The sequence below is a fragment of the Cotesia glomerata genome, linkage group LG2 (assembly GCF_020080835.1).
Source record: "Cotesia glomerata isolate CgM1 linkage group LG2, MPM_Cglom_v2.3, whole genome shotgun sequence".
Classification (NCBI taxonomy): domain Eukaryota; kingdom Metazoa; phylum Arthropoda; class Insecta; order Hymenoptera; family Braconidae; genus Cotesia; species Cotesia glomerata.
The window spans coordinates 2,420,802-2,447,720 of record NC_058159.1 but is presented as its reverse complement, the minus strand read 5'-3'; the positions used below and the strand labels follow the sequence as shown (position 1 = coordinate 2,447,720).

The 26,919-nt window shown below is 30.9% G+C and overlaps 1 protein-coding gene across 6 annotated transcripts in view; it reads right to left on the bottom strand.

The window, feature by feature from the left end:
* LOC123259157 (sodium channel protein 60E-like) overlaps positions 1–25,492 on the bottom strand; it is an 89,478-nt gene extending 63,986 nt beyond the window's left edge. Inside the window, exon 1 of one of the 6 annotated variants that reach the window (XM_044719438.1) lies at positions 22,852–25,492. In XM_044719438.1, coding sequence (XP_044575373.1) covers positions 22,852–24,153 — 1,302 coding nt within the window. In that variant the 5' untranslated portion in view covers positions 24,154–25,492. Of the gene's footprint in view, positions 1–103; positions 679–22,851 lie in introns of those variants that run through there. The other 5 variants (XM_044719437.1, XM_044719434.1, XM_044719435.1 and 2 more) reach the window with 5 other exon arrangements.
* Positions 25,493–26,919: the final 1,427 nt, after the last annotated feature.

Sequence of the window (26,919 nt, the reverse complement as noted above, 5' to 3'; positions counted from 1 at the left end):
ATCATAAATTAAAAAAAGTGAACAAAAGCATCAAACTTGAATCCATTTCAAAATTATCGAAAGTAATCACATCCTTCTTTACAAACCAAGAAAAGACACTTACACCCGGGAGCACAATATCCTCCCAATTGAACATTTTGAAGCTATCCAATTTCCTCTCGGGGTTGGAAGAGGAACCGGTAGCAGAAGCCAGAAGCCCATCATCGTCAATCCGCTCGATGTAAACCCACCAAAGATCACGTTTGTCGTCAACCCAACTATCTCGAACCTGAGTCAGCCCGTAGAACATCTTGGCCCTGCAATAGGCCTTCCGACACCTTCCCCGAAACACATGCACATTTCTTCCCGCGATAGATGACATATCGATCTTTAAACATCAATATCAATGACAATGATTGAGACCATTAAAGAACTGATATCATATTCATCATCATAGTCATCATCGACATCTGGGTTTTGTCACTTGCATTGTTGCTTTTAAAAAGTTTCCTTTTCTCTTTGCTCAGTCGTTTTTAATTTCTTTTTTCAGCTCAAAGTCGAAAATGAGGCACGTGTTGTGCTTTACAGTGTTCCGTTATGTTCCGACTGTGTAACGAATGAAGCTCTGGTTATTGTTGGTACCAGAGGACAAAATGCCGCGAGATATCAGCCACCAGAAACTGTGCTGTACTGTTCTGTAATAGTCACTGTATGACTACAACTACAACGACGATTTATTCTTTACGCCCGTCCATTGTCGAACGAAATGAAGTGAAGTGAATAATAATACCATATTGTGATTACGCCGCATCAGTATCACACCATCGTCATTGCCTTCATGAACTAAATTGTAAATTGACATTTATGAATTTACACTTACACACATAAAACATACTATATAAATAAATGTATAGGTAAGTGTATCTATATATATGTATATAGCTATCCATTTAGATGAAGGCCAATGATAATGTCAAGAAGGTTGTTTGTGGTTTAACCATGACCGAATCGTAATTCTCGAGTGGAACCTGTTGCAAAAAGTCAAGAAGAGCAACAAGTCCAAATGTTACCGGGTATTACTGGCGGGGGATTTTAACTATACGTGTATTATGTATTTGTATATTTGTATACAAAAAAAATACATATGCATGCAAACAATAATATTTTAACGGACGGTAATACTTGCTGATTGTTCCACGTGAATGACGTGTTGATATTGATTTGTCAAGCTCCCGATTTAGATTTATGGATTATATTTTGTGTATGACTGTATAATTCCGCCATATTTCATAGTTCATACTTGATAATATGGGTGGTAGTATATCAATGAAAATTTTAATAATTTGTGACATCTTTTTAGCTCGATTAGGTTACGAACCTCGGAATATTAATGATGACAGTTTACTAAATAATTGGGTTTGATGTTAAATTGGTTAGTGTTCAAATAGATTAATCGATAGTTGGTTATAGTTTGTTATTGATGGACTTATGTTTACTTAAATTAAAGGATGCATTGATATAATTTATTATAATCTAATATTTTCAAGGTTTCATATCATTCTCACCAATAGTTAATTTATGATGATAAGTATTTAGGCTGCATTCAAAAATTATTTATCTCTAGGTCCATAATTAAGAAATGACCTTGTATCTCGTGAACTATTGACATTTTTAAAGATATAAGCTCATCCTGATGTTACACTCATCAAGACCTTTCATTTAAGTACCCACATCAATTTTTCATATATTTATATATATTATATATATATATGTATATATGAAAAATATATGAAAATGCATGTGGGTACTCAAATGAAAGCTCTTAATGCGTGTAACATCGGGATCAGCTTATATCTTTAAAAATGTCAATAATTAAGAAATGACCTTGATTCTCGTGAACTATTTACATTTTTAAAGATATAAGCTCATCTTGATGTTACACTCATCAAGACCTTTCATTTAAGTACCTACATCATTTTTTCATATATTTATATATAAATATATGAAAAATTGATGTGAGTACTCAAATAAAAGCTCTTGATAAGTGTAACACCGGGATGAGATTATATCTTTAAAAATGACAGTAATTAAGAAATCACCTTGTATCTTGTGAAATATTGACATTTTTAAAGATATAAACTCATCCCGATGTTCCTCTCATCGAGACCTTTCATTTGAGTACCCACATCAATTTTTCATATATTTTATATATTTATATATATATATATATATATATATATATATATATATATATACTGCTTATATATATATATATATATATATATATTATAAATATATAAATATATAAAATATATGAAAAATTGATGTGGGTACTCAAATGAAAGCTCTTGATGAGTGTAACATCAGGATGAGCTTACATTTTTAAAAACGTCAATAGTTAAAAAAGTACAGTGCAATTTAACAAAAGTCATTAATTTAATAAACCAAAATTTTATTTATTTATAATCCACAAGTCACGGCAGTCTCATAGTAATTGCAAGGTTGCTAGTTATTATTATTATTTCTATATATTGTAAACATGTTTATAATTTCCGAGATAATAATAATTATTCATGAGATGATAATTTATTGTTTAAATTAACGTTACCAATCAAATCAAATCGGTTGAATACAAAAAAAATTTTAATAAATTTTTTGCCATTTCAATGAAAACTAGTTTTGGCAAAAAATATCATCAGAGTCATTCATAATAAAATTTTTCATTTTATTCGTTCACGCTTTGATATATTTTTTCATCATATACTGAAACAAAAACTCCCTATTTTTTTTATTCAGGATTTTTATACGGCAAAATAGTTACGCCGTCAACCCGAAAACCGTAAAAACAAATAAAACTTTTTTTTTTTATTTACTTTTTATGAAAAATTTTATTTTACGACTAGAGGGTCTTTCGTCCATATTGAGAACTGAAAAATTTAATTATTTATTAAAAAATATTTTTAAATATTATAAATTTATTTTCAACTATCATAAAAATTTCCAAACTAGTTAAATAATATTTTTTCAATATAAATAATTTTTTATTTTACAATACAAACATTTGTTTTAGCTCTTAAAAAAATTTTTATCGATGCAAATTTAAATGAGTACCATTAAAACGTTCAACATTAAAAATTCAGTAGTACAAACGTTAATAAGACACTACTTTTAACAAAAATTTATGTCTCCTAATAAAAGTAATTTAAGTTTAAAATAAAAAACAAATAATAAATTTTGCGTACTGTTCGGGCATTTACTAATTACAGCTTGACATTAATTCCTTGAAAGCTCGGGTAGTAAAAACGCTGACGCAGCAATGCGGCAGCGGGTTAATAATAAAAATCTGTAGCATCAGTAAATCAGATAAATAAATAAATAAAAATAAAAGCAGAAACAAAAAGCTTCCAAAGTATTAACTTCGGACAAGAAAAGTCCATTGAGATCGGTATCTAAGAGAGCAGGAAGCTGACGAGTGTCACGAGTGCAGTAGTCGCTGTAAAAGTTGTAGTAAAACCGACGGGAGTAGTAGTTGATATACACGAGTGCAAACATGTACCGGATGTTCACAGGATAAAACCGGGAGCATATGTAGATTCACAAAACGTTATCGGTGCTGGCAAGTCGCCAGTCTACTCGACTCCGGTATCTCTGTAGTCTGCAATCACGGCAAAAATTTTCAGTTTGCCTCTTCTGCGGTCTCTTTACACAGAAACCTACCGAACATAGATATATATTTGTCACAAAACAGAGCTTCAGCCCTCAACACAATGTTCAGCTTGCATCTGTACAACTTTGAGCACAGCCAGCATCATCAGCTTCCTCTGTTTGTATCGCTGTATTATTTCATCCGACCGCCCGCTTTCACTGAAAGCTAAAAGTAGTCCTGGTTTACCCTCGGTCAGACTTGGGAACAAAACTTTGTACTTTTTTGCCTCTCTAATTCGTTGATTTGTACCTTTGAGAGTTTTTGCTTCAGTTCAAGTCAAAATTGTATTATTTAGAGGATTAAATTAATGTTAATTAACTTTTTGTGTAGTAAACTGATAGAATAAGGGGATTTAAACATTTCTTTTTAATATACTATAAATTGTTAGCTAATATTTTTTAATAATTAACTAGCAACCTTGCAGTCACATAGTGACTGCCGTGACTTGTGAACTGTAAATAAATAAAATTTTGGTTTATTAAATTAATGACTATTGTTAAATTGCACTGTACTTTCTTAAATATTGACGTTTTTAAAGATATAAGCTCATTCCGATGATACACTCATCAAGAGCTTTTATTTGAGTACCCACATGCATTTTTTATATATTTTTCATATATTCATATATATAATATATATAAATATATGAAAAAATGATGTGGGTACTCAAATAAAAGATCTCGATGAATGTAACATCGGGATGAGCTTATATCTTTAAAAATGTCAATAATTAAGAAATTATATTGTATTTTGTCAATTTATGATATTTTTAAAGATATAAGCTCATCCCGATGTTACACTCATCAAGAGCTTTCATTTGAGTACCCACATGCATTTTTGATATATTTTTCATATATACATATATATAATATATGTAAATATATGAAAAATTGATATGGGTACTCAAACGAAAGGTCTCGATGAGCATAACATCGGGATGAGCTTATATCTTTAAAAATGTCAATAGTTCTCAAGATATAAGATCATTTCTTGATTATTTATCTAGATATAGAGAATTTTCGAATGCAGCCTTATTTATCATAATAAATTGACTATCGGTGAGAATGATATGGAACCTTGAAAAGGCAGAAATTCAGGTCAAGACCTTTGCAATGACACTAAATTTCACTAAAAAAATCGGTTTTATCATATGACTATCCTAGACACAAAATTTTTCTTATTCTTTCAGTAATATAGGCAATTACTCACATATTTTTACAAATTATATTTGTTAAAGCAAATTAAACTTTTATTTTCGAGGATAATTTTATTATTTAGGAATTTTTAACACTAATAAAAAAATTAACTTGACTTAAGAAAGAAATTCTTAAACCCAAAATATTTAATTTTTTAAATATTTTCATTTTTTAAATATTTTAATTTTTTTAATATTTTAATTTTTTAAATTGTTTAAAAATATTTATTGATTTTTAATAAATATTAATAAATTATTTCTCAATAAGTAAATTTATTATCATTAAGTAAAACTTTTTTTATCAATGAAGGAATGTTAACAAATTCATTAATTCCTAACTACTTCTAACAGTGTATAATTATTAAAAAATAAAATTTTCCCAAGATTTTTTAAACTTATTAATTAAATCATATTCTTGGCATCTTTAAAAATTTAAGAATTAAGAATGCAAATGATAGTAGACTAGTCTCACAGTAAATTGAATAGGGTATTCATGATACCGTGGACAGCTACCGACGGCACGCAATGCATCTCGCTTTCAATTGGATAATCGGTTTGTAGAACTATTTGCAATTTCATTTGCATGTTTATATATTGTCTATGAATATATCTATCTACTCAAATAAAAGTGACAAAAATTTATTGAGAATGTTACGCAAATATTATTTATCTCTGCTTCTAAAATTTTTGAAAATTGCATCACTAGAAATATTAACAATGTTTCATAATTTGATTTTTGTCTACGATTATATTTAGTGAATTTAATACCGTAAGATGGACGAAATGTTATTCCAGAGTTTGCAAACTCATGTAGGTTTGTAACCTTTGATGATTAAGTGAGTACCCTCTGGCGTTTGTCTGGAATTTATGGAGTTTCTAAGCTCAGTGTTTTGGCAAACCCCAAAAAATAATTTAAATAAACTTTTATTCAAGCAATAAAATTTAATAATATTAATGAAAACAACAGAATAAACTTTTAACAGAATGTAGAATAAGATAAAGCCAAAAAGTGACGTCTAATTAAATATTTATCCGCAAAACATCTCGAGAAGTAACCCGAGCTCACGTCTGAGACTTAGACGTAGATGAATTCCTCCCGCGAGTTTCTTCGAAAGAGCCTTCAAATTAATTCATCCTCTTTAACTTGCGCTTTCAGAGCGCCCGTACAATAGTTTGCTGAGTTTCACCTGTCAGACTAAAAAATTACACTCTTTCTCTACTCGATAACAAACTATTTAGAACTATGGCCCTCAGGAAATTGAATTCATTGTAAGTCAAGTTCTAAGAAACTTCACTATTATACTGGAGTATTTTTCCGTGTCGACAAAAATCTATTACTGTTGATTTTTATCCAAACTTTGAGAAAACTAAATTAAATATCTTGAAGCAAGAGTTGAATTTTTAAAATATTTATTTTTAAAAGAATATTCTAGTTTTTCGAGTATACCGGATGATAACTATTACTATGTAATAAGATTTGAGTCAATAAAATTCCAAGACTAGTAAATATAAAAAAATTTGGAAAATCCAAAAGTGCACGCCTCATAATCTCATTTTTCACAATATAATTGATTAAAATAAAATATAAAAAGCAAAATAACAAAAAACGGAAAACTTTGCTATGGTTTAGTGGCACCATAATTCTAAGGTGAGGAAAAAAAATGCTATAATAAAATGTATAGATAGATATACAAAAAAATATACAGCCATATATTAGTTTTTTATAAATAATAATTTGACGACAGTGAATTGAACGCTCATATTAATTGAGAAAGTCCTAAGTGTGTTACTTTAGATAATAAAAAAAAAATTATTCCGGTACGATCATTTTTTCGAGCAATTTCCCTGCCACATACACCAATCCATAAACACAGACACATGAACGACCAGAAAAGATTATTTTTAATGTTATTATTTACTTTAGGGGCCCGGTAGCTTAACTGGTAGAGCTCCTGAAATGTTATCAGGGAGATCCAGGTTCGATTCCTGGCTTGGTAACCTACCCCATTTATTTTTTCAAAGTTTATCTTTGCTCTCATGTAGTTTCTTTCATTTTCTTTCATTTGTTTAACATCTTCACAACTCGAACAGATACCGCAAAACTTCCAGCTTTACTAGTATTCAAGTTCGATGGACCCCATAGAACTAATGCAAAGAGAGAATGTCTCTCGACCAATAGTGCAGATGGAATGTCCATCGCTTGGCTTAAATAAGGTTCACTAGTCACTTGACCAGTAGGCATGAAAAACTTTAATTTATCTATACATAATGGGTCAATGAAAAAAATAATTGTTATTATTTACTATGTTAAACAAAATAATTGTTATTGAAATATATTTTATGTGCCTGACAAATTATTTGACTTGATATAAGTACACTCAGGTTAACCTGTAAGTGCGATATAAATAAAAAAAATCAATTTCAGTTTCGAGAAAACTGCTTTTTTTGAAATGTCGAGAGTAGAGCACTATCTCAACGCTTCGCTTATAATTTTTCTCAATTTAAGGAAATTTTACTTGATTCAAGAATTTTTCTCTTGAATCTAGTTAATTTTTTTTTCACTGTATAAATAAAAAATCTACAGGGTAACTATTGAACATTTAGAACTGCAGAATGTAGATTTTTTTTTACAAATCACGTCGAGAAATAACAGTGGCGACCGTAGCGACACCAAGCGTAATTTACTTAAAGTGAGATTTGTTAATAGTTAACAAATCTTTATTTAAATGAAATAAATGAGTCGATTCAGTTAAATAATCCAAAACGAGGTAGTATTTGATTCAAAGTAATATATATTTGAATAAAAGAAATTTGTTAACATTAAATATATATTTTTAATTTATTTCAAATAAATCTGCGCATTTGAGCCAAACAAACTGTTTTCTCAGTGTAGAGAGAGGCAGTACAATTGTGATGAAAAAATTGTAAAAGGCAGTTCTTACTGCTGTACAATGTAACAAATCTATGTATCTAATTGATATTTATCTGAATTATTATAAACCTCCGAGATGGTATTTTAATAATGCTGACAACTCTTTAGTCTTACAAACGTGCTTTAAAAACCCACTTAATTATCAATGACGGTTCTGATCACGATTGCAATTAGTAATAACCATTAAGGCACTGGTTAAAGTGCTAGCAAGCAGTGATTTGTCGAATCGCAAACGACACGTGCTGGCTGACTTATCAGAAGTAAGCGAGAAACGGAGATGGAATTAGTTAGCATTTACACAAATTTTGTGTGTTGGTGTTAACAGTTGACAAGCTCAGGAAGAGAAAGAGGGAGAGGAAGCTAGCTCCCTCCTGAGTTCTTGATTAGCTTTAAGCTCTATCTGGTTAGGTAGAATTCTCGTAAGCTAATAGGGGACGATTTGCATAATCGTCGGGGTGAGGCTGAGGTGTTATTCACCTTAAGTGTGCACGGGTGGTGTTTTATTAGCGCAGCTTGTCGATTTGTGTGACAAGTTTGCAAACACGGCTTATTACAATAGTCACCAGCTAGCTATAAGTGTTTACTACCCTTTACCGTAATAGCATTAGTGTCACTATTTATAATTTATAATATGCAACATAAATATAAATAATTGTCGGGGTAGGTCGGTATTGAAAGTTTTAATAGTTTATTTATGCCTTATGCATTAATGTACTCTATGAGTTGAAAAAAAAATAAATAAAGAAATCAAAAAGGTGCAAGGACACCGGCGTATAATAATGCGCTGTGCTTAATGCTCAGTGTGCTGAATTCTGGTGTAGTGTGGAGTGTTTAGTCGTTGTATGTACAGTGTTGTATGTACTGTATAGCCGAGTTGAGCTGAGCGAATAGCTACGAAAGTAAAGTGTATATGCCGCTTGATGCGGCACGATATCATGACGTCATGTCCGCACGCGTACTCGTGTTTGCCTCTATAAAACATCGATATTTTTCCCTTGCGCGAGCTTGCGACGTGACCTCAGAAACCCAAGTGTTGCTGCTGCATAAACTCTCGTCATTATTTTTTTTTTTTATTATTTGTTTATTGCTATTTTTTTTTTTATTTTTATTCTGATTTTGATAAAAATAAAAATAATAAGGGTAATAAACATTTATTTTATTAGCCCATGGTTATTTACATTTAATATTAATACAATTGTAATATATATGAATATATTTTATTTTATAATCGTAATTATTAACTATAAAAATTTTTTTATGAAAGCGTTAATATTATTTTTATAATGATTGGAAATTTATTTTAAATAATCATAAAAAAATTTTAGTAGGTTGTAATATATATTATTTATTATTTTGAAATTAATTTAATTATTCAAGAGAATAAAAAAACCGCAAATGAATTTTATTTGCAAATAATTGATTACAATATTTTGTCCACTTTTATAATAACCTCGGGCTTAACATAACAATCAAGCAATTGTAATAACAAAATTGAATAACAGATCAACCTGCAGAAATACCTATAATAATAACATTATTATAATTATTATTATCTATATTATTAAGAGAATAAACAAAATTTTATGGCCATTTTTTTGTTTTTAGTAAATTTGGTATCATTGAGAAAGTCGACTTGGAGTTGGGCCTTTTCATGGTTTCATATCATTCTCACCGATAGTCAATTTATTATGATAAGTATTTAGGCTGCATTCGAAAATACTCCATCTCTAGATAGATAATTAAGAAATGACCTTGTATCTCGTGAACTATTGACATTTTGAAAGATATAAGCTCATCCCGATGTTACACACATCAAGACTTTTCATTTGAGTACCCACATCATTTGTTCATATATTTATATATATTATATATATGTATATATGAAAAATATATTAAAATGCATGTCGGTACTCAAATGAAAGCTCTTGATGAGTGTAACATCGGGATGAGCTTATATCTTTCAAAATGTCAATAGTTAAAAAATTACAGCGCAATAATTTAACCAAAGTCATTATTTAATGAAGCAAAATTTTATTTATTTATAGTTTACAAGTCTCGGTAGTCACATAGTGACTGCATGGTTGCTAGTTATTATTATTTATTTTATGTTTATTTAATTTAGCTATTTATTTAATCTATCTATAGATACATAATTAAGAAATGACCTTGTATCTTGTGAACTATTGACATTATAAAGATATAAGCTAATCTCGATGTTATACTAATCAAGACCTTTCATTTGAGTACCCACATCAATTTTTCATATATTTTATATATTTATATATATATATATATATATATATATATATATATATATATATATATATATATATATATATATAAAATGCATGTGGGTACTCAAATAAAAGCTCTTGATGAGTGTAATATCGGGATGAGCTTATATCTGTAAAAACGTCAATAGTAAAAAACGTACAGTACAATTTAACAAAAGTCATTATTTAATAAAGCAAAATTTTATTTATTTATAGTTCACGTCACGGCAGTCACATAGTGACTGCAAGGCTGCTCGTTATCATTAAAATTCAAAATAAATTTCCAAGAAAAAAATATAAACAAAAATATCTTATAATCAAAACGCGTTGACACTTATGATTAACCTTCATCCGAATCTTGCAAACAATTGACCCAAAATAGTAAAAACTGATAACCCCATCAGAAAATCAAGAGATTGTAATCCTACAGTAGGTTAGCGTAGTCCAGAGCTGTAAATAATCTATGAAAAGTACATGATACCCAGTGGATTTACCCGAGTTTCAGTCTCTACCGGGCTTGCCACCTCGTGCAGCAACAGCAATTTTAAAAGCAGCGTATCCCCCACCCTCTTCTGAAATAGCTCCTGGAAGACGCAGGTCTAGTCCCGAGCTCAAGATTGCTGCGCACCTTCTTCTTCACCTTAAATTATTAAAAAACCCCAGCGCCCATCTTTTTCACTCTTTCTCTATATGCACTACATAGAGTCCACAACACAACTCTAGCTCTCTACCCTAATTTATTTTTATTTTTCATCCATCCATAATTCACCCAAATATATATATTGTTATCGCAGCCCACTAAATATACCATACTTCTGTGCCCACGTTACACTACATTCATTCCGTCTACATCCGTATCTCCATGTCACGAGTCACGGGAAAATAACTTTCTTACTTTCTATCCAAGGAAAGGTATTTTATACACTAGATTAGACTTATCGGTATTCGATCAACTAATCCCAAATCCCAATTCGACAAATTAAATTAAAATTACTTTACAAGAAAAAAAAAAAAAATACTCGAATCCAATTGTTAAGAATTGAAGATATTTTTTTTTATTTTTAATTCATAATTTAAAGTCTTAAAAATTCTTTTATTGGTCAAAAAATTTTTCTCTCAAACCAAGTTAGTTTTTTATCATTGTTTGACGATCTAAATTAAATAAATTAATTGTATCATAATAATTAAATAATTTATACATTGTTAAAAATTTTTTTTCATAATTTAATTGCTATTTTAATTTCAATGTTTTTGAAAGTATATCTTAAAATTTTTTAATGTTTCAATAAATAATCTAAATTAAAAATATAATGAAATCAACCTATATATCTTTCGTAAAAAAATTTTTTGATGTTCTGATAAGAAAATTCGCCATATTAGGACATATATGTGCATATATAATTTTTTTATAAAGCCTCCAGATAAAATACTAAATAAATCATGGTTTTATGAGAAAATTTAAGCGAAAATTTATTTTTGTTCCGGAAATTTTTCACTGAAAAATGATTAAAGATAAAGAAAGATATGGAACTACTTTATCTATTTTTCTTTTATTTTAAATTATTTTATTTTTGGTAATTATTTCCAAGTGGGGTCCACCCTATTTTTGGCCATATCTAGAAGAAAAATTAACATTTTTTTTTATTCTGCTTGTTTTTACGACGCATTTAAGATAAAAAATATCGTGAAAAAAAAAATAAAGATTTTGATAGCTTTTTTGCCTCCAAAAATTAGAAAAAATTTTGGCATTCATGTTTTTGGATAAAATTTCCATTTTATCTTGTTTTGATGTTTTTGAATTTTTTTTTTTTTTTGAAAAGTACATAAAAAAAACAATCAATTTAAAAAAAAAAGTTGAATATCACAATTTTCTAAAAAATTTATAAATTTTCTTGAAAATTTGTAAAATTGTGATAATTAACTTTTTTTTTTATATCGTTCATTTTTTTATGCATTTTCCAGTAAAAAATTGAAAATGCTTGTAAATAATTACTTTATTTTTATGTAATTATATTTTATATGATACTTAATAATAATTTTGTGTCTATAACTTTGAATGGATTTTAATTTGAGTACCAAAAATAAATAAATAAAAAAAAAATAAATAAATATCGATAAAAATTTTCCTTCGCTCAAATAAAGTGTTAGTTTTCCCGAAATTAAAAGGTTGGTGCATGATAGATGGTCATAAATGCAAGGTAAAAAAAATTAGTCCAAAAAGCATATTGGGGTGACCTGGTCCCCGACAGGAGGTCAACACTTAATATCCCGTACTCGGAGATAAATCAACTGGTATATTAATCTTCGACTTGTTTCGAGAGTAAATAGACAGTAATATCGCGAGTTCAATTGGCACCAGGAAATTGGGTAAATCTTTTAACAGATCAATTAATCGATACGGGCTTTAAAAGTCCATTTGTATCAAGTTAGTGTGCACGACATGAGCAAGTACACATACATGCATAGTGTAGTAATAGTACACTGACATTAAATTAAAATCTAATGTACATATTTGAAGTCGTGCTGGTAGTATTAGTACTTTAATATTAATATTAATACTACCATCAGCATTAACATAAACATTGTGCATTACACATACACCAGACCAGACAGTATAACGTCCCACATATAAAACTTTTCCGAGCTATCCATCACCTGGTGCTCGCACGAACGCTCCGGAAACTGTGTCGAGCATTATTGGGTCATCATCGAGCTTTGTGAGCTCCGCGTTCTCTGTCCCCTTTTGCATTCTCTAACTTGTTTTCAAGTAACAGATCAATTCCAATCAGCGGCAGCTGAAACAGAGCCTGTACTTGCTATTGCTATTGCTCTTACAATTACACTTACACTTCTACATACACAGTAACACATTTAGCTATAATATAAGATGTGAAGATGTGTGCTAGGGGCAGACCCAGAGAAAATGTCTCAATCGGCAGCAAGCAAAGTTGTATTACGCCCGCGCAACCTGACCCACTTGGGGATTCACTATTCCCGTCTCAAAGGCAACAAGGACAATCTGATTCAATGGGACAGTCAACAAGTCCTTATTACTTTATTCGATATAATATATAATATTAAATATTAAATATAAAATTTACTGGATAAAATTTATATTTCTCGATTATTTATTTTCATTTGTTTTCTATCAAGTTATTTTATTTATTTAACCGCGGTAGTTTTAAATTGTGCGAACTTTGATAGTGATGAAAAAAGCAGGCCACGGACTCCGTTAAATATTCAGAGAAGCTTTTATCTACGATGTTTGCCGAGTGTCGTCTCGAGCTTAATGTAAACGTGTGAAATAAGTTTCCGCTGAATCAAGAAATGAAAGGGTGATAAAAGTTTTTTTTTTTTGTTAGAGAGAGGTAGGGGGAGAAAGAGAAAGAAATACGGAAATAGTGAACTATTGGTGACCTTTGCCGGGTTACGTGTTTTAGATGTGTATTATAATCCCGCGAGTAAACTAATGTGTCACTGCTACTATACTGTAAATGCAGAGGTAGACGCACTGCGGTAACACGCACGATTTTACTTCCTGACGGTACACATATTTGCTATTCAACATCATCATTTTTGGTTATTATGTACATCATATAATAATAATAATAATAATAATAATAATAATAATAATAATCTGCAACCTTGCAGTCACTACGTGACTGCCGTGACTTATAAAATAAAAAAAAATTTTGCTTTATTAAATAATGGCTTTTGTTAAATTGCACTGTACTTTTTTAAATATTGACGTTTTTAAAGATATAAGCTCATCCCGATGCTACACTCATCAAGAGCTTTTATTTGAGTACCCACATGCATTTTGATATATTTGTCATAATATATCTATAATTAATCTAATAATTAATCTTTAGCCATAATTTATAGCTAAATTTGTCATTAAAGACAAATTTGGGAACTGGGGAAATAAAGGATAAAGGGGGGAGGAGGGACCTTACTCAGTAGGAATTTTTCGGTTACCGAAAAAATAATTCAGACAGCCCAGACCGGGACTCGAACCCGGATCATTTGGTTACGCGCCAAAGGCTCTACCAGTTAAGCTATCCGAGACATTGTCCGTAACTACCATTCCGTCACCTAATAAGACCTACCGAGTAATAAACACCACCGTCCATCTTACGGTAAAGAGCCATAATTTATTGGCTGTTATATGTAATTGTACTTATTTATAGAGAGTAGGTCTTAGATATATTTACTTAGGTATATTTATAATCTAAGTATATAATCTTATTATAGATCTTATTTATAGATTAATTATTAATACATACATATAATATATATAAATATATGAAAAATTGATGTAGGTACTCAAATAAAAGGTCTCGATAAGTGTAATGTCGAGATGAGCTTATTTCTTTAAAAATGTCAATATTTCACAGGATAAAAGGTAGATTCTTAATTATTGATATTTTTGAAGATATAAGCTCATCCCGATGTTACACTCATCAAGAGCTTTCATTTGAGTACCCACATGAATTTTGATATATTTTTCATATATACATATATAAATATATGAAAAATTGATGTGGGTACTCAAATGAAAGGTCTTGACGAATGTGACATCGGGATGAGCTTATATCTTTAAAAATATCATTAGTTAACGAGATAGTAAAGTCAGTTCTTAATTCTTGACATTTTTTAAGATATAAGTTCATCCTGATGTTACACTCATCAAGAGCTTTCATTTGAGTACCCACATGCGTTTTCATATATTTTTCATATATTCATATATAAAATATATGAAAAATTGATGTGGGTACTCAAATGATAGGTCTCAATGAGTGTAACATCGGGATGAGCTTATATCTTTAAAAATGTCAATGTTTCACAAGATACAAGATAATTTCTTAATTATATATCTAGAGAGCATTTTCGAATGTAGCCTAAATAACTGTCATAATAAATTGACTATCGGTGAGAATGATATGAAACCTTGAAAATGCACAAATTCAAGTCAAGACTTTTGCAATGACATTAAATTTCACTAAAAAAAAAAAAACCGATTTTATCATATGACTATCCTGGACACAAAATTTTTCTTATTCTCTTAATAATATAGATAATAGTAATAACAATAATAATGATAATTATAATTATAAAAGCGCTAAAAATTTTTTATAATAGTTTAAAATAAATTTCCAATTAAGTAATAGAATTTAATGCATAAATTATTATTGTTATTATTATTATTATAATTTAAAGTAAAATGAGTTAAAAGAAATTTTTCAAGCTTCAAAAACATGTGACTAAAATTTTAAAACAAGTTGACAAGCTTTCATAAAATTTCAAGACCACAAACACTTGGGAAACTCTAAAACTGTCAGAAACATTTTGTACATAATTAATAGCCATATTAATACTATTTCAATCATCCGTAATTTACATCGTGAGGTCAGATTCAGGCATAAATTTTGTTAAACTATTTGAAAATAAATAACAGAGTTTAACAATTGCCGGAAATTATTATAGAAAAAATTCTTCATCTTTAAGTTTGATTCTAGTTTGAATTTTTTGCCGACTCACTAGAAAATATAATTTATCGTTTAATTTGCCGTGAGTTTTTCCATCGATTTCCTGAGAAACTCACTTTTTTCGGGCGGATGAATCGATAAAAAATAGCTTGTAAATCGCCAAAGTTTTTGTTCCACTCAATGTCGGGTCACGAAATTTCTGTACTATGTTAGTTATGTAATTATTAAAGATTATTAGTTATTATATATTATTAATATTTCAAAGATAAGAGTTGAGTGTTTTTGACAGTAATAATTTTCTGAAGAAATTTGAAATACTTTTTCAAATAAAATAAATAAAAAAAAAAAAACCAGACGGACAGATGAATAATTGAGGCGAATAAAAGTAAAAATAAAGTAGCGATAGGTAATAACAATATATCACAAATGTTTTATAGGCGATAGCCAATCTATAAGCAGACTTGTAGAATTTAAAATTTCATAACGGTAAAACATAGAGAACAAACGATATAGATACGAGTAAAGTGGATGAGTGTTGGCAAGGAAAAGTTAAGTCACGGTATTTGTTTCTCCAGTATAATATCTTACAGTTATTTATACAGACTGTAAGCTCCAACATACGCTACTTTGTAGTATGTAGTATGTGATGTTCACGACAGTGCATACACACTTACATTAGTAATTTTATTTGGCTGGTAACTTTACATGCGGGAAAATTGATGATAGTAAAAAATTTACCCCAGTATAAAACGGTACTTGAGATAATCAATACTCTTTATGAAAGTACACTCTATTGCCCATTTATGTACATATGAATTTTGTGGTAGTCAATAGCCGTTAATTGATCAGCCAAACATTATGATTATTATTATTTTTTTATGAAAATATTGAATTAATTATAAGTCTAATTTTCAAGCCAACAATTGATATCGATCACATCTATTCGAGATGGACCGTTTTATCGTTGGGTGAGATTATTGAAAATTACAATATCAATTCGCGGAAAATCAAGAACTGTAAAGAATATTATTATTGTCTATATTATTAAGAGAATAAGCAAAATTTTGTAGCCAGTGTTTTTATATGATAAAATGGGTTTTTATGGTTAAATTTGGTATCGTTGGAAAACTGTTGAACTGAAGTTGTGCCTTTTCATGGTTTTATATCATTCTTACCAATAGTCAATTTATTATGATAAGTATTTAGGCTGCATTCAAAAATGCTCTATCTCTACACTGAGAGACAATTTTATTTAATAGTAATAAAAAAGTTTATTTGGACTTGAAAAAAAACTTAATTTAATAGTAATAAAATTATATTCCATATGAATAAAATTTTATCAGTATTTAATAAAATTTTCTTAAATACTATGTGTTTTTAATACGAATATTAAGTCATAGAAACAAATTATTTTTAAAAAAAATTAATATTCATCAATTAATTATAATATACTCAAATATATTTTCACAGTCAAATCGTTTAATAAATAAATAGTATAAAGATGTTTCAACGAGACATCCTAACCTAACCTACTTGTTTATTTCCCCTTCCCCTTTATTAGCCAAATAAACGTTTTATTAAATAGTAATAAAATTTTATTACTATTAAATAAAATTGTCTCTCAGTGTAAATACATAATTAAGAAATTACCTTGTATCTCATCCCGATGTTACACTCGTCAAGACCTTTCATTTGAGTACCCACATCAATTTTTTCATATATTTTATATATTTATATATATACAGATATATATGAAAAATATATCAAAAATGCATGTGGGTACTCAAATGAAAGCTTTTGATGAGTGTAACATCAGGATGAGCTTATATCTTTAAAATATATATTATATATATGTATATATGAAAAATATATCAAAAATGCATGTGGGTACTCAAATGAAAGCTCTTGATGAGCGTAACATCGGGATGAGCTTATATCTTTAAAAAGGTCAATATTTAAAAAAGTACAGTGCAATTTAACAAAATTTACTATTTAATAAAACAAAATTTTATTTATTTATAGTTCACAAGTCACGGCAGTCACATAGTGACTGCAAGGTTGCTAGTTATTATTATTATTATTATTTACTGCTTAATTTTACGCCAAATTAGGTTAAGTTCCGGTAGCTTGAATGTTAGAGCTCTTGACGCGTAATCAGAGAGATCCGGGTTCAATTCCCGGCTAACGTCCGAAGCCCCATTTTTATTCGAAGTCATTCTTTGTTTTTAATGAATTTTCAATATTACGATAATTCATTTTTTAACTAATAATGGGATTTCAATGATCTAATAAAGAAAAAAAAAAAAAAAAAACTCCATTACGACTATTAGTGAAAATTGATGACTAAATTTTAAGTTGTAATATTAAAGCCTTTTTCAACCTTCATTTTTCAATAATCTATTAATGAAAATTTCACCATTTTATTAATTTTTGTTAAATAAACAATGAAAGTTATAATGTAAATTTACTGAAAAATACAAGAACTTAAAAAAAATTTTTGAATTAATGTACATTATAACTTTAATTAATAATTCAACAAAAATCACCAAACTATAAAAAATTGTAGCTAAAACGTTGTAATTGAAAAAGCTTCAATATTAAATAATTAGTTTCCGAAATTATTATTATTATCTAAAAAAAAAAAAAAAAATAATAATAATAATAATAATAAAATAAATAAGTAATCACAAAACAGTCAATTTGCTATTTAAAAAAAGATATACAATTTACCAAATGGGAAGTGACATATTTCCGCTAACATTTTCTCGCCATTTCGACTGCACACCTACACACTAACACACATTCACCCTAAATACCAATATAAAACATCTATGACACTCTCATCCGAGTAGAAACATCGCGGATTTATTGCGGAATGAAATACCAGATTTATTTCACATATTATATTGTCAGCAATTTGATAAAACCGCACACCTTTGATGCATACATTTATTATCCACACAAATCTACATTGACACTTTTTTATTAAAGGAGCCGCAGTAGCCGATCCGTAAAAAATAAATGGAGAAATAATTTGTAAAATCTAATCTAATCTAATTTAATCCCTTTAGTGGCAGATACCGGGAGATCATTTAACTAGTATCGTAATCTTCGCAAAATGGACGAACATTCGTGACTCGCGTCAATAAAATGGTGCCCGTGGCCAGAGTCAAGGTGCTGGGATTTTATTTATACATTTATGCATCTATATCTGACACATATGTACACACAACTAAACCATTGGATGTATTATTGGCCTGGCGATACATGAATGCAGAATTCAAATATGTTCGCTTCACTTATTCATCTCAATGCATATATATATATATATATATATATATATATAGCTAAAAGTATGAAAATCCACAGCTACTGAGTCTTTTCACACGCGTTTCCGACGCGATTTCTTCAATAGGCTATATAACGCCTGTGAAATATGTATAGTTTTTTTTTTTCAATCCAGCTGCTAAAAGTCGACTTTTCTGTTTCTGTGTGAATGCTGCAATGATCTTAACTGCAGCGCTTCGGCTCACTGCAGAAAATTTTAAGCGTAAAATATGATACACAGAAAAAAGTAAACTGTAATAAATATTAGTCGATTTATAATAAGTAATTATCAACTGGAAAAAATTACTATTTCAAACAGTAAAATCGTGATTTAACAATCACTTTATAATATTTATCATTTAAATTCTACAGTTTATTGTTAACATGGAAGAAAATACTATTTCAAATAGTAATATTCGCTATAAGAAAGTCCAAAATGTTGAAGTATAATAATTAAGAATTTTGATTTTGATATTTATCATTTCGTATCTAAAAAATGATCGTATGATATGTAAAAAATATAAACTACAGTTACTTAATTTCTATACAAGCATCGTCAACATTTACAAAGTAAAATGGTAAATATTAAACGTAACGCTAAAAATCAAACTATAATTATTGATTTGCTTGGACTGGTAAAATATATATTTTAAGAGTAGAATTTTGACTGTTTCAAATGTTAAATTCTCCGAGTGTGAGACCTTCCCCTTCTCATAGTATAGACTATATATTGAAACGGCAATTTTTACTGTTTGAAACTGTAATTTTTTAAGATGAGAAAGTCGTTATTTACTATAGTGAGAGCAACTAATCACAATTTCGATATTAAATTATAAATTGTGGCTTTTACACTTTCTACATTAAGTTTTGTAATATTTACATTTGTGCCACCCCGATGTCCGTTGTACTGTTTGAAACTATAAAAATTAACTAGAATTCGAGTAAATTTTACAGTTTTCTGTGTACGGAAAAAAGTAAACTGTAATAAATAGTAATCGATTTATTATAAGTAATAATCAACTGGAAAAAATTACCATTTCAAACAGTAAAATCGTGATTTAACAATCACTTTATAATATTTATCATTTAAATTCTACAATTTATTATTTACATGGAAGAAAATACTATTTCAAATAGTAACATTCGCTATAAGAAAGTCCAAAATGTTGAAGTATAATAATTAAGAATTTTGATTTTGATATTTATCATTTCGTATTTAAAAAATGATCGTATGATATGTAAAAAATATAAACTACAGTTACTTAATTTCTATACAAGCATCGTCAACATTTACAAAGTAAAATGGTAAATATTAAACGTAACGCTAAAAATCAAACCATAATTATTGATTTGCTTGGACTGGTAAAATATATATTTTAAGAGTAGAATTTTGACTGTTTCAAATGTTAAATTCTCCGAGTGTGAGACCTTCCCCTTCTCATAGTATAGACTATATATTGAAACGGCAATTTTTACTGTTTGAATCTGTAATTTTTTAAGATGAGAAAGTCGTTATTTACTATAGTGAGAGCAACTAATCACAATTTCGATATTAAATTATAAATTGTGGCTTTTACACTTTCTACATTATGTTTTGTAATATTTACATTTGTGCCACCCCGATGTCCGCTGTACTGTACGAAACTATAAAAATTAACCGGAATCCTAGTGAATTTTACAGTTTACTTTTTTCCGTGTACTCTTAATTCCCACATAATATAAATATATATGCATAGAGTCGGTGGTGAATTTATTCAGAGAGAAAATCGAGTTTAACGCAATATTAAAGCTAGATAAATGAAGAGATCAAATGAAAATAATACTGGTAGCTTAAGTTAATGCATCATTACTGTTTGCATGAAATGAATATCGTGAATCTCGGATCGTAGATCGTCGAAATTGGGACAATGATATTGGAGTAAAGAATCTGGATACTCGTTAAATGATACCGCTATTTCCACTCTATTCTCTTCAGTAGCAAAAGGGTTTCATTATTATTTTTTTATCTCTCTTCTTTTGTTGGTAGCAGTTGCTAGTGGTGAAAAATATGAAAACTCGCGACGGACAATGGAGTCGCGGATGAAAAATTGAGCAATCTTCGTGTGGTGCTATAGAGAAATGAGCAGCTTTAGTTTTATTTTTAAAGAAAACGAATTAAGCGCCTGTTTTTGGAGAACTTCTGAGTTACTTGATTAGACGCTTCATCGCTTACACATTTTATGAGACACTTGTTATCTTTTTATTTATATATACATTTTTAAGTTGCTAAGAAGCTTAACCACTTTTCAGTACACATTTTTCACTCGCGAAAAAGCTTACGTGCTTTTTTACACGGGCTTTCATTTATTTTATTAATTTTTGTTCCGCGATTCCGAGCAAACTGCAGTTGGAAGGCTTTTTCGTTATTTATTGTAGTGAATATAATTTTTATTTAGTCTAGATGAAATAATATGCCTTGAAACTTTTTTCTTGATTTATTTCAAAATTTTTAAATTCTTTTTATAGAGTTTTTTTTTTTTTATTTGAACAGACTAATATAACAAATTACTGTTTACTTAGCTGAAACATTTTTTAAAAAATAATTCCAAGCTTAAATAAAGTTGCTTTATTAAAATTTAACATTTCTACCGTGGAAAAGAACTTAAATAATTTTTTCATGCCAAGTTTTCTGCTTTATGAAATTATTCAAATAAATTTACACACTCAGAATTACTCATTAAAATAATAACCAGCTCTACTAATAAATTTTACTAGAAAAACACCGCTTTTTTAAATACTCGCCTTTAATTACACTGCTGAAAAAATATGAGCCTGAAAATTGCAGCCATCCGACAATTTTCTTCATATTATAACAACAATTTACATTAAAAAATTAAAAAAAAAAAAAAAAAAAAAACTAAAACTAAGTCGCGTTCCACATACTACAAGGGTGTATATCAATTGATGCGCCCTTTTGACTTTTTAAATCAAAAAGACCTTTTTTCCCTTGCTAATCGACTGTTAGATATATATCTATTGTATATATTCCAAGTTTAAAAATAGAAAAATAAATTTCTAAAGCTATAAGGGCGTATTTTTCAAATTTTACGCCCTTTTGACTTTGAAAATTAAAAAAATGTGTTATTTAAAGCCATAAGGGTATTCTAATTTTTTTTTACCAATTTACTTTTTAACTTGATCCATAAATATGAAAAAAAAAATTTTTTTCAATTTAAAAATTCACTTTCGTTCTCTAAAAAAAATGGTAATCGAAAAAAATAGACCGGAAAAAATAGTCCTGGAAAGAATTTTAAAGTTATGAAAAATGTATATTATTTCATTAAAATTGTTATAAAATAAAAATTATAATAATAATAATTGTAGCACACCCACAATTTTCCTGAAAAACAAACACTCCCATAATGATCACTCCATTTTTTGTCACAAAAAAAAAATATTATTATTATTATTATAATTTTCATTTTATAACAATTTTAACGAAATAATATGAATTTTTCATAACTTTTTTACGGGTCTATTTTTTCCGAGATTCAAAAAAAATATTTCAAAGAAAAAAAAAATTTCCTTAAATTAAAAAATTTTAATTTAGCCTGTACTCATTTATCCCTTTCAATATTATTCTATTTTACTTCACTTTTATTCATAAAATATTTAACCAAAATTTTAAATCAAAACTTAAATTTTTCCACACAATCCTCTTTTATCAATTCAACTAAATTCCAAGCCTAAAAAAAATTTCCCAAGCCTTTACCAAAACTCCCCCAACAATTGTAAAACACCCTTCCAATAATACGAACATATGTATCTGAAAATCCAAATTCACCCGCAAAATTCAAACCACAACCGCACCTTCCAACTTCGCAACCATAAACCCGAAAAACCAATCCACCTTTCCCCTCACACCTCACAATCACAAATATCACCTAACCCAAATAAAAAAAATATCTCACCTCATCGTAGATAAAATTATCAATCTCCTCAAGCGGCCTGCCGTAAAGCCCGGACGGAAAAGGCTCGAACTTATTCGGAAGCACGGCGCCGTCCTCTACCGAAGTTTTCCTCCTCGGCTGGAACCCGTACTCCCTGACTAGCTGAACAGTCCTGCTCTCGAGTCTGTCGAGGCTCTCCTTAGTAAAGGGTTTAACAGTTTGTTTCCCAGATCTAGGGCCACTGTACCCGAACCCACTGGCACCAGTACCACTAGCACTACCACAAAAACCACCAGCACCATCACCACCACTGATTCCACCCTGGCCCTGCTCCTCACCAGGCGTATTGTCATACTCGCGCTTCAAATTATCGTACTCGTCCTCATTATCCTCCTCCTCATTGTCCTCCTCATTGTCCCCGGGGGTCTGCGTCAAGCTCCCCAGAGCCTCGACCTGGATCTCCGCACTGGCCGAGTCCCCGGTCCCAGAATCCGCAGAAGTGCCCGCGGTTCCAACCAAAGGAGGTCTCAGTCTCATACTATCCTGAGACCGGAACCTGGAGGTGACCCTGACCTCCCTGTCCTCCTCCCGAACCTCCTCGGTGTTCTGAGTCTGGCTCCTGGCGAAGCACCTGGGGAACATGTCCTCAAACTGGGATACCTCCTGGCCCTCCCTGGAGGCTCTCCCACGCTCCCTGTCGTCGACCTCCAGGACTACTTCCGGCTCGGAGTCGTCGGCGTACTGACGAATGGTCCTCTCGGAGGAGTCCTCCTGATCAAAGACCTCATACCCGCTAGGAGAGAGCCTGGAGGAGTCGTCTTCCGAGTTCTTGTCCTCGTTGCTGTTCCTGGAGGACCTCCCAAGGTTGCCGTCTTTCTCCATCTCGGGCTCGGGCTCAGGTTCCGTTCTCCGGGGGTCATCACCAGGTTCGGGAGTCCTACGAGGCCTTCCCTCCTCCTGCCTCCGGCGCCTCAAATCCCTGGAGGATCCAGGAGCCCTGTCCCTTCTTCCTGACAGCGAGGTCCTCGTGGAAATCGAGTAGGTCGTCGAGGAAGGCGAAGTCGAGGAGGACGAGGACTGGGACTGAGACTGAGAAACTGGAGGAGCCTCCTCCTTGCCGCGAGAAGTCGTCGGAGTGACCCCGTAGATGTCCTCCTGAACGAAGGTGTCGAGCTCCTGACGGCTCAGATTCTTAACATAAACACCGACTACTCTCGGACGGGTTGAAAACCCGTTGTCCTCGGACCCGCTGCTCGAGGGACTTGGAGGAGCTCTGCCCTCCCCCCCGGCTCGTCGAGATGTCATTGGCTCGTCGTCATCCATCCGTTTGACTCCTGCTTAACCGTTTTCACCACCGGGATTGTCATTTTCCTCACTTGTATCATCATCATCATCATTATAATGGTCATCACTAAAAAGACAATTATTGGTATCAATGCTCGCATTCTTGGCGATTGTAAACTCCCCTGGCAGTCAGATCTGCTCATGGTGATTCACGGAGTCATTAGACACGCGATCATCGTGACCCGGTGGCTCAGTTGGTGCTTGCCGCCCGCTTAACGATCCCGACATCAGCTGGCGAGCCACACAATTTTACACGTAGCTAATCCCACCGATTAACAGTTGTCTATCTAACATTTAACATTTAACATTAATATTTAATATATTTTACCTCTATTATCATGATATACTTAAAATAAGGCGGAGATACTGTTCGATTCCGCGCTAACTAGTCACAGTCATCGGATGAGCATAATATTTATTAATTATAGTAATAATTATAACAAAACAACTCAAATAATAACGATATATACACTAATATGTTTCTGTTAAAACTTTTAATCATTATATAATATTTATTTTTTTAATAATATTATTTTGGGTTGTTATCTCACAAGTATCCTCCATCCAATTTAATGAATATTCACCCAATTATTCTTCATCACCCCAAGTGTTTCTCTATATCATCCCACTTAGTTACACCTCCCCGAGTTGCCCCTACTGTTACTTCCGTCATCATTAACATCCACATCAACATCAACATTCCCAACAATGATCTTGTCCAGATTTTAAGTTGTTGGTGTTGTTGTTATAATCCAGAGGGTCGCTAAAACCATCAAGACAACCGAGGGTGTAAGTGATAAGAGACCTTCCTGGGATACCATGACCCTCCCAACATAATCGGGAGTATCCAAACGGAAGTTAATCACGAGACACTTTAACAGACTCGAATATTGAGTTTCATCCCCGAAAAGATGGTTAGGTTTGTTCACCCTAACAGGACGATGGTTTATTATCACTGGTAACTGCAAACGCTTGCCACCAGTTACCCAGTGACCTTTGACTCGAGTTCCGGTACCGATAAACAGACGGATTTGCTTTGATAACGCCACCCGGTCCTCGTGTATTTTTATTCCACCACTTTAACCGAATTTTATAGGCACGAATATCCAGATTTTTTAGCAATGGACGTTAATTCGCGATTTAAGATTGAGATTCAAGATATTGGGGTGTTTATTTTTGGTTGATTGTTGTCGGGGGGATGTAAAACCACGGGTGTCCCTTTCGAGAGCTCTGGCGGCACTGTTCGACGGTCGACCAGGCGATTCCGTAGGCGCGCGCGCGTATTGAACGTAGACGACGTTCCAGGGGGGAATATATAGACTATAGACACACCGGAGAGAGTAAAAAAGTGACACACCACCCACCTGCACACAGCTCTCGAAACTAACCCCTGTGACCGAGTAAAGAGTCACCTTTATAGGTATAATAATAATGATAATAATAACTATTTCTGGTCTGAGCTCAAGACTGCTTCGCTACCAACGCCATCGTGCCCATCATATCAGCCGTCAGCCATCTGTGGACTGGAAACCCAGTGCCCTGCAGTGATCGTCTAGCTCCTGGAGACACTGAGGCGACTGAAGACCCGGGAGACCGGCCACCAGGAGGCAGCAGCTCGGGGCTCTCTTCAAGTCCACAGCTTGTGTTATCTTTTTAATTTATTATTGTTTATGTTGTCATTGTCAGTGTCGACAAGGGAGCTGAGAAAGGAGACAGAGATGTAAAAGCGGATGAAAATGCTTTCATTGCTTACATTTATGGAAACGTAAAACAATAAGTGAATAAAAAAGATCCTTGAGAAATAGTAAAAAGGTTGCTAGGTCGATGTACTCTTCAAACATCTTTATCTTTACGAGGTACTCTTTGGATCTTGTGTTTTTTCATCACCCTTGTACTGTTGTTTTTTCTTTTAGCTCTTTGTCCTTTGATGATCTTGGCTTATTATGCATTCCGTTGGTTCTTAGGACTTACGGTAATTGACGATGAAAAATTACAGGGATTTTAAAAGAAATTTGAAGACGTGTTTGGGAATTTTGGTTTGATTTATGGAGTTGATGATTGCTGGGAATTATCCTGGTTGGTTTTTTATTGAGAAATTTGTTGATTAATGTTTTTTTGACACAAAAATTTAGAGAATTATTTTGGCTATGTAATTTATTTTTTCCAGTGAGATACAATAGGAGAGGAAAATAAATAAGGGAATTTAAACATTTTTTTTTTTAATATACTGTACATTACTTGTTAGCTAATATTTTTCACTGAATATTTTTTAATAGTTAATAATTCTTCAAATATTTTTTAAAATTATATTCGTAAAAGCAAATTAAACTTAAAATTTTGAGGATGATTTTATAATTCAGGAGTTTGTACACTAATACAAAAATTAATTTGATTTAAGAAAGAGATTCTTGAATCAAAAATATTTAATTTTTTAAATTGTTTAAAAACATTTATAAATTTATGATGAATATTATTTATTAAATATTAATAGATTATTTCTCAATAAGTACACAGAAAGAAAAATTTCTTGACTGGAGAACAAAATTATTGGCTCAAGAAAATTTTCAAGTGCCTGAAGAAAGATCGAAGTTGTGTTGGCCGAAGTAAAAATTTTTTTGAAATTCTATTCTTGGTGAAGGAAATTTTTCTTATTATCATAAATACTTGGTACAATAAGTTTTTATATTTGATCAAGATTTTTAGATACTTAAGGAAAGCAGCGCTACCTACTTCAGCTGAGAAAAA